Source organism: Nyctereutes procyonoides, unplaced genomic scaffold (assembly GCF_905146905.1).
Source record: "Nyctereutes procyonoides isolate TBG_1078 unplaced genomic scaffold, NYPRO_anot_genome, whole genome shotgun sequence".
Taxonomy (NCBI): domain Eukaryota; kingdom Metazoa; phylum Chordata; class Mammalia; order Carnivora; family Canidae; genus Nyctereutes; species Nyctereutes procyonoides.
The window spans coordinates 78,783,236-78,792,622 of NW_026575125.1; the positions used below are offsets into that span (position 1 = coordinate 78,783,236).

General features: G+C 40.4%; 1 protein-coding gene across 3 annotated transcripts in view; it reads right to left on the reverse strand.

Moving 5' to 3' along the window:
* RBM41 (RNA binding motif protein 41) overlaps nucleotides 1–7,669 on the reverse strand; it is a 61,248-nt gene extending 53,579 nt beyond the window's left edge. Inside the window, exons 1-5 of one of the 3 annotated variants that reach the window (XM_055338459.1) lie at nucleotides 7,632–7,669; nucleotides 4,272–4,388; nucleotides 3,290–3,482; nucleotides 2,794–2,998; nucleotides 844–915 (exon numbers count right to left, since the gene is read on the reverse strand). In XM_055338459.1, the coding sequence (XP_055194434.1) occupies nucleotides 844–915; nucleotides 2,794–2,998; nucleotides 3,290–3,482; nucleotides 4,272–4,388; nucleotides 7,632–7,639 (595 nt within the window). In that variant the 5' untranslated portion in view covers nucleotides 7,640–7,669. The other 2 variants (XM_055338457.1, XM_055338458.1) reach the window with 2 other exon arrangements.
* Nucleotides 7,670–9,387: the final 1,718 nt, after the last annotated feature.

Below are 9,387 nucleotides of genomic sequence, written 5' to 3' on the forward strand. Positions count from 1 at the left end.
ATGTTCACACAAAAACTTGTACAAAAATGTTCATATCAGTATTATTCATAGTCATCATAACCTGGAAACAACCCAAATGCACTTCAATGGGTTGATGGATAAACAAACTTTGGAATATTCCATACAATGGAATGCTATTCAGCAAAATGAATGAATTATCGATACATACAACTTAGATGACTCTCAAAGGCATTACACTAAATGAAAGAAATCACTCTCAAAAAAATGACACAGTGTACGATTCTGTCTTTATGACTTTCTTTAAAAGACAAAACTACAGTGATGGAGAACAGTTCAGGGATTGCCAGATTATGAGTAAAGTTGGGGGTGACTGTCAATGGATGGTATGGGGGATTTTTAGGGTGATGAAGGTATTCTCTATCCTGATTGTGGTGGAAGTCACATGAATCTACATGATTTATATGATTTACAATTTGTAAAATTGTACACCAAAAAAAGAAAAACAGGCAATTGTATTGTAAATTCATTTTTAAAATAAAATACTGCTATATCATCATCATCATCAACAGTTATATTTTAGTGATTAATAAAAATATTCAGAATTAGTTGTGAAATAGGATCCAAAATTCATTAAGGTCATTTTATGTCTGGTACAGTAACATAAAGAGAAAAAAAATCAACAACACTAAATGTAAAAGTTTTACAACTTAGTACTAACTCCTCTCTTTAACATTCTTTATCAGGATAAATTGCTTCCTCAGGATCATTTCCTATACACATTGTCATATACTGAATATGGAATTAAATAAGTACTCGACTCAGAAGTCTGGGACCCTATGTTACATTCCTAAATCTAACACTGTAAGAAAACTCTCGACTTGCCTTTTGTGCCTAATTTTATCTTCCTCTTCATTGAGGTCATGTACGTGTCTGCACTTGTCTTTTTGTGGTATGCTGTGAAGGTTTAAAGCAAGGAGTTTCAAAGATAGGAAACAGAAAAGATTCATACACCACCCACCCACCCCAAATACCAGGTACTGCTCTAAGTGGTTTACATGTATTACCTCACTTAATCCTCCTAACAACCCTATAATATAGGTACTACTAATATTCTCATTTTACAAAGTGAAAAAACTGAAGTGTAAGGCGGTAACTTGCCCAACATCTCCTAACAAGCTAGTTAAGAGGGGGAGCCAGGATTTTTCCAGCAGTCTGCCTCTAGAGCCCATGTTCTTAATCAGCATGCTAGGTCTCTCCACAAGAGGCTGCTCACTTGTTCTTTCATTCCTTCCTTCAACACTGCTCTTCCATGTCTGTGGTCTCTCCGTCTCTAACAAAGCATTCATTCATACTTACGGCTTTACCTATCACTTGAGTGTACATGATTCCCAATTCTACATATCCAACTCTGACCTCTTCCCTGAGCTTCACTGCTGCATTTCCAACTGCCTCCTCGATATGTGCATTTAATGATCCTGCCATGCTCACCAATCCAACATGTTTAAAATCAAACTCATCATCTTTCGTCAGAATTTCCCCATAAAGACTCTTAACTTTGCCAATCGTTAAAGTCACACAGACATGAAACACCTAGGTTGCCTTTGACCTCTCCTTTGATCTTCCTCTTTCGTTCTCAGGCAATAAGTTTAACTTTGTGAGGTGTCTTATAACCATACCTACCTCTCTTTCTGATACCACTACCATCATTCTAGTCTAGATCTTGGTCCCTATATGACTGTAATATGCTTCCTACATCATTCTCCCTGTTTCCAGTTCTTTTCTCTCTCTCATCCTATTTATTGACCCCCAGATTAATCATTTTCAAATACTGCTTTTATCAGGTTACTCCTGGCTCAAAATCCTCTCACCATATCGAAAATAATTAGCTGAATAACTAACTCTATAGAGGTCTATACTACCCGCCAAATCGAGTTCAAGATTTTTAGCTATCTTTCTAATCTTGTCTTTCACAACAGCCCCAACCATGCCATCTGCTGCAAATGAACTGCCTTTCCCTTCTCCTTACTATAGAATAGGAAGTATTAAAAGAACATTGAAATCTTACTCCTCTGAAAGACCTACTTTAGTCATGCCAACGCACAGTGGCCTTTCCCTCCTTGGAACTCCTACAGCACTTGACAACTATATCTAGCCTTGTTACTAAGTGTTACCTGGTTCTGTCTCCAACCAGACTGTAATTGCTACCAAGTCCAGAATGATTTCTTAAACTTCTGTGCACCTCCCTCAGTGCCTAGCCAAACTTATCTGTTAAACTGACACTTTCTGGTTAAGATACATACCACTTATCTATATACTTTTTGCTCAATTACAGTTCAGCCCAAAGACCCTCCATAATCCTGCTTCACCTTCCTCTCCAATGATACCCCCTTTCCTCCCCGTGCTGTGCCCTATACTTCCTGTCACAACGAACTTCTCATCATTCCCTACATGCACCAGGTCCTTTCACAAACCTGTTCCTGTTCACCTACCATCTGTAATGCCCTCTCCCCCTTATTTACCTGACAAACGACTGTTGCTCTGGCAAGACTTAGTACAAATGTCAACTCCTGACTCCCCCCAACTCAACTCAGATGTTCTATGTTCTGTGCTCCCCTAGCATTGTATTCATATCTCTGTAACAGTGATTTCCATGTGGCATCACAACTGTTGTGTATGTATTCGTCTCTGTCATGGGGCTATATACATTCCTCAAGGAGAGTGATTGTTTGTCTTTCCCCTACTCCCTTTACTAACTCTTCATTATTTAATGCCTTGCTGTTAAATTGCTCTCTCACAGTGAAGAGCACATCAGAGTCAGTGGTGATTACATACCTTGGTAATAAAGAGCCTTGAGGAAGGAGTGCCTATCAGCTCCCTGAAATAAAGACTTTTCTATTTCCATTTCTCGTCGGGTCAACTGCTTGCTCTTGGCAAATCTCTGTGGCAGGCAAAGGATGCGCTGACGCTCTGAGATCCTTTCTTCAATATCTTGAAGACGGTTCTGTATTGCTTCTGGGGTTGCCCTCAGTCTTGTCCTCTGAAACCAAAGAAATGGGGAACATGGATCATAGAGGACACACCCTGAAAGTGATGATCTAATGCCTCAGACAAGAAAAAAGATGATGAAAGGCCCGAAGAGACCATTCATAGATGTGTTAGCTAAAAAGTCAAGGAAGAGTGTCTCTTGACCAAGGTCCCTATCACAGAAACCAAAGAAGATTCAGATACCAAAGCTCAATTTTTTAAGAATGAAAAACAAAAAGGTTCTCAGTGTCAAAGGAAGCGATCTCATTCTTTATTCTTCAGGAAAAAAAATGGCCTCACTCACCTTTTCACCTGAAACGTGGCTCTTCCAGATCAAGATTTCTGTTTCATTGAGCCCTAGTTCCCTAAGAGAAGCAGTTTCCTGGTCCTTCTGATGCAGTGTCTGGAATTGGGACAAAGTCATAGTCCCAGCTGCTTCCTTCCCAAAGGGCTTGTACATAGTACCAGGAGCAAAGCTCTCTTTCTTAGACACACATCTGCAAAACAAGCAGGAAGAAAGTAAGAATATCTTCAGGTTACAAAATTTACAGAAATGGGAGGCTCACCATTAAAAGAGGCACAGTGAAACTCACTGGCAATTTCTCTCTCATGATCAATTTCTAGGCTGAAGCACCTCTGCAATGACATGGAACTCCATCAATAGTCCCCTCACCCAGGGCCAATAAAGGACTGAATCAAATATTTATTTACTGAATATCTACTATGCACCAGATACTGTGCTGGGTACTGAGGATTTAACATTAAAGAAGATAAAAATGGTTTCTGCTTGCGTGGAAGAAGAGTGGAAGAGAAGCAAGTAAACAAGACAACGGTCATATTGGGTTACAAGTGCTACATATGTTAAGGGAAGACATAAGAAAGGTACTTAGCCCAGACCTGGTGGGATATAGGAGACTTCTCAGAGGAAGAGACACAGAAGCAAAATGTTGCTTAATAAGTAGAAGTGGGGGATCCCTGGGTGGCGCAGCGGTTTGGCGCCTGCCTTTGGCCCAGGGCGCGATCTTGGAGACCCAGGATCGAATCCCACGTCGGGCTCCCAGTGCATGGAGCCTGCTTCTCCCTCTGCCTGTGTCTCTGCCTCTCTCTCTCTGTGACTATCATAAATAAATACATTTTAAAAATTTTTTTTTAAAAAATAAGTATTAGTGGGCCAAGGAAAGGGGAGTGGGAGAGTAGTGTTCCATCCAGGCTTTACGAGACGAGGGGTTGGCCACCTGGAGGTGAGGGTCTATGATATTCTACCTGTTTGCAAAATCAATACCTACTCCTCAATGGAGACAGAGGTATCAAGTTGATGCTGAAGGAGGCTTTTCAGCTGCCTCTCCCCTTCTGTTTCCAACTCCTCCAGGACATGCTCACCACTCTTCACACAGCTGTTTACCCTGGAGCAGATATAAGAATATATACAGAAAGTAGAAGAGTCAGTCAATCTCAAAACATACTCTTTATATTATCTACCAGTAGTGACTCCATTTGTTTGAAGACACTTTTCTATTTGTTGCTCTTTATCATTCAACCCACAAACATTTACTAAATACTTACACATAAAGCACTGTGCTAGGTACTGATGGAGTCAAAGACATTCAAGACATAGTCCTCAAGAAGCTTGCAATTTATTTAGGGTATGTGTGTATGTGGTGTTGTGTTGTGTGCCTCTGGGGGGCGGGGAGGGAAGGGGAGAGAGGGAGAGAGAGAAGAAAGAGATAATTGAGAGCTAGAGTGGTAAATGAAGACTTTGGAAAGGTAATTACTACACTGGCATTTGAAGGACTAGGTATGATGAAGGAAAAGAACGGGGAGAATGAGTATGAAGAGACAGAAATATGTTCTGGGGATAATAAGCTCACTTTAGTTGGCATTCACATAGGAGAGCACTATGAGATAATCTTGGAGGGGGTAATTAGACAAAGATTATGAATGGACTTAAATACTTCAACTAAGGGGCCTGGGCCTTCATGTATAGGTATTAGAAAAGCAACTTATTAGGCAGTTAAGTGACATAGTAGAAATGATGATTTAGGAAAATGGATGTGGTTATAAAATGGTTTGTGGATTCACAGGAAAGAAACCAGAAGCACAAGTTGGGAAACTCTTTAAATTTATTGAGAATAATGCAATGAAAATTCAAACTGGAGTGGTACCAGTGGAAACAGAAAGGAAGAGTTAGATGAGTGAGGCCTTTTGTAGGTAGGGGTAAGGAAGAAATCAAAGATAAGCCTTAAATTTTAAGCTGTGTGACTATGAGAACAATAGTACCAATGAAGGAAAGACAAAGATCCAGATGGAATAAATGATTTAGGAATGGGAAATTCAGTATTGTCTTAGCCATGTTGAGTGGCTATTTACAACTACCTTTTACAACTGAAACACTAGCTTGAAGTAGCAGGAATACTTCAAAGACATATTGAGTCTGAGGTGACAGAATAAGTGATATTGGCTAATAGGAAAGCGAGAGATGGGAGAATTGTATAGATGAGAGTCTGAAGCTGAACATGAAAATATCGAGTCATCTGTATTGGCAGGATCTGGAGCTGTGAAAGAGGAGGAGATACTCAAAGAAGAGAGTATAGAAGGAAACACAAAGGGGTCATAACACTTTATAGCAAAGGCACTACTCTGTAGAAATCTAGGAATGCTATTAGCTGGCCAACCCTAAATAACTGAAAACTCTTAGAGTGTAAATAGCAGGACCCGTAGAGCATGCAACAATAGGTGATAATAGACAAGAACAAAATTAATTAATTCCATGAGAAAAATAAATATGAAATACCTTCTTTATATGATAATCCTTTGATATTTGGGTTATGATATATCTCTCATAATTATAAGCAAGATTCTCATGCTCTAGAAAGACTGAGATCTATTTTAGATTTTAAAATATCCTTAGGCCCAGCGTTTTTCAAAACTTCCTTTTAAGTATCTTAGTGTGTATTTATTATTTAAAATTCTGAACGTTCTTGGGATGCCTGGGTGGCTCAGCAGTTGAATCTCTGCCTTCGGCTCAGGTCATGATCCTGGGGTCCTGGGATTGAGTCCCGCATCCAGCTCCCCGTGGGGAGCCTGCTTCTCCCTCTGCTCATGTCTCTGCCTCTCTCTCTCTCTATGAATGAATGAATGAACAGAATCTTTAAAAATATTAAAAAAATAAAATTCTGAACGTTCTTGCTAAGTTTAATGTAGCTTTGAAGTGAAAAACCATAGCTAACTACATCAGTACACACTAATTTCAAAAAGAAAAGTTGAGTGAAACAAAAAGGCAAGTGAAAGAAAAAGTCATACAATATGTGTCCATTCATATAGAGTTCAAAAATGGCTAAAACGAGCGACATTTTGCTTAGGGATAAATTCATCTGTGGTGAAACTATTTTAAAAAAAAAAGCAAGGGAATGATTAACACCAAATTCTGGACCATGGTCCCTTCAGGGATAAAGGAGGGAGGAGAAGCAATCAGGGAAGGGCACACAGGGGACTTCTACAACACTGCTAATGTTCTATTTCTAAAGCCTGTAGTGGGTATGAGTTTATTCTTATCTTTAAACTGTATATATACATTATTTTGAAATATATAATAATGAGCATTTTTTTAAAAGTCATTTTTTCTTTTTTTTTATTTATTTATGATAGTCACAGAGAGAGAGAGGTAGAGACACAGGCAGAGGGAGAAGCAGGCTCCATGCACCGGAAGCCCGACGTGGGATTCGATCCCGGTCTCCAGGATCGCGCCCTGGGCCAAAGGCAGGCGCCAAACCGCTGCGCCACCCAGGGATCCCTTTAAAAGTCATTTTGAGGCAGGGAAAATCAGAAACGGTTTTTCAAAAAATGCAGAAACTGACTGTACAGGAGAGCATAACATCAGAACCTGAAACGCACCGCCCTCTTCCGGAGTGATTAGTCTACTTTGCAGGGAATCCAAAACTAATTTAATGAGGATCCTTTAAAAAGCTATTGTGTACTGTCAACAACTTAGAAGCTCAGGCTTTCTACAAAGACCGGCCAAGTTAAAGCTGCCATTTCCTGCAGAACCAGTAGGGGGAACTGCTTACAGCAGTGCTTTTCTTTTCCTATGATACGTACAGCCGGTTTCGTACCTTCTAAATTTTTAGAAACAAACTATCAGTAGCTTAGGTTAAGATCTGAAAGCTCTACCTGCTCTCGGGGCCCGAGGAAGCTTTCCTTAGCACACAAATACTGAAGAAGAAAAAGAAAGGCGCCCACCCTGTGCCCCTTTCGGAGGATGAGGTGGAGGTAGGGCGGGACGAGGAGGAGCTGGCCTGGTGTCCCTCGCGCTGGGCATTAGTCGGCCAAAACCCTTTTACCTGGGTGAGTCCGTCTGAAGCTGTAAGAAGCCAAGGCCTCGGTGCAGCTCCTGGAGCCGGCGCCGTGGCCTAGATGCCGGTGCAGGCAAGGCATTCCTATGGGAACCAGCGGCGGCGGCCCTTCCTGAACTTCGCCCCGTAGGCCTGTCTAGCCCGTCTCCCCTCCTCCCTCCTCCTTTGTCTTCCCGCTCACACGAATACGCATTCCGAGACGTGACATAGCCCAAACACAAAGTCATAAAAGTCATTTTCAAAGTTAAAAGGTAGAAGAGAGCTCCCTTCGCCGCCTGCTCTCAGACAAGCCCTTACCTCTTCATGTTTCCACAGGCCCCTATCTCTAACTTGGGTGAAAAGGCCGCGGACTTCAAGTCCCAGAACTCTGCGCGGCTGACTCTAAGGGGATTATGGTGGAGTGCGGGGCTCTGGGAATTGTAGTCGCGCCCAGCTTAAAAACCGGAAAGAGAGTACCTACAGAGTAACGGGTATGTTTTTAATTTGTTCAAATATTTCACCTGCGGGTTAATGGCAACACTCAATATATCCAGCTCATAAAGCTAGGGGTCACCTGAGACTTGACTGTGTCATCCAATATCGCCGAATCCTGGCTCCTCTTTTCATCCAACATATGCCTATCAACCCCGCTTCTATTTTCAAGGACTTTTTTTCCAGGCTGCTGTTTCCCACTGGGCTCCTGATCCATCCTCTACAGTGTAGCGAGTGATCAGACACAAGTTTGACCACATAACCTGCATTAACGGTTCTCCTCTATCTGTAATAGAAGCTTATGAAGCATTGTATTTCTTATCCTGAGATTCAGAAGTCTGTATGAATGTTTTTGTTCGTAATTACATTGAATCAAGAGAGAGGTATAGCATAGTGGTTAAGAGCATGGGCTCTGAGTTCTCAGAGATGGAAGTATAAATGTCCCTAAGTATATGAAAGGAAAGATGTCTAATCTCATAAGTGTGATGGAAATTTTGAAGTACACTGACTATAAAATACATGACTTGTACTCCTCAAAACTGTCCAGGTCATCAAAAATGTGGAAAGTCTGAGAATCTGTCAGCCAAAGGAACCAACAGACATAATGACTAAATGTAATGTGGTATCCTTCTTGGGACTCTGGAACAGAAAAAGGGCCCTAGGTAAAAACAAAAAATATAAATGAACTATGCACTTTAGTTAATAATAAGATTCGTTAGATGTGACAAATATACGAGCTATGTAAGATGTTAACACTAAAGGTTACTGGAGTGGAGATATACAGAACTCAGTGCTGTTCAACTTTTCTGTATATCTAAAACTGTTCTAAAAAAAGTTTATTTTTAAAAAGTACACTAAAATAACATTTTCACCTACAAGATCAGTAAAGATATATAAGTTTGAGGACACATTATTTTTATTGAGATTGTGGCAAAATAAGCACTCTAATTACACTGCTCGTAGGAACATAAATTGGTACCATCTCCATGAAAGGTAATGTGAGGATACAATTAAAACCATAAATACTCATTCCTTTTAGAGCAGAAATTCAATCTCTGTGAATAGTATCCTTAATACTATGTATCCTCAAGTATGTGTATGTATGTATGTGTGCATATACATGACTTAAATACCCACAAATGTAGTAAGTCCATTCAATGGAAAACTATGCAGCAGTCTCAAAGATGACAAAGTTTTCTATGGATTGCTACTGAACAATATAAACTATATTTAGTACAATAGCAAGATAGAGAACAGTATCTACAGTATGCTTCCATTTGAGTAAAAGGAGGGGGTATACCTATGTATTTGCTTGTGCATGCATCAAATATCTCTGGAAAAACATGTATAAACCAGTGAGAAGTGAATGCTTCCATGTAGGGGAGCTGGATGTTTAGCAAGAGTGGGGGGAATCTTCACTTTTTGTACCTTTTGAATTTTGAACCACATGATTAGGTTACCTAGTCAATAATAATTTTTTTTATTAAAGAGAACCCTTCCTATACCACAAAGAATCAAAAAAGAAAAAGATCGTGTGTTTGGCGGTGGTGGTGGTGGGGGGCACACTGTGTGGATTTCTCAG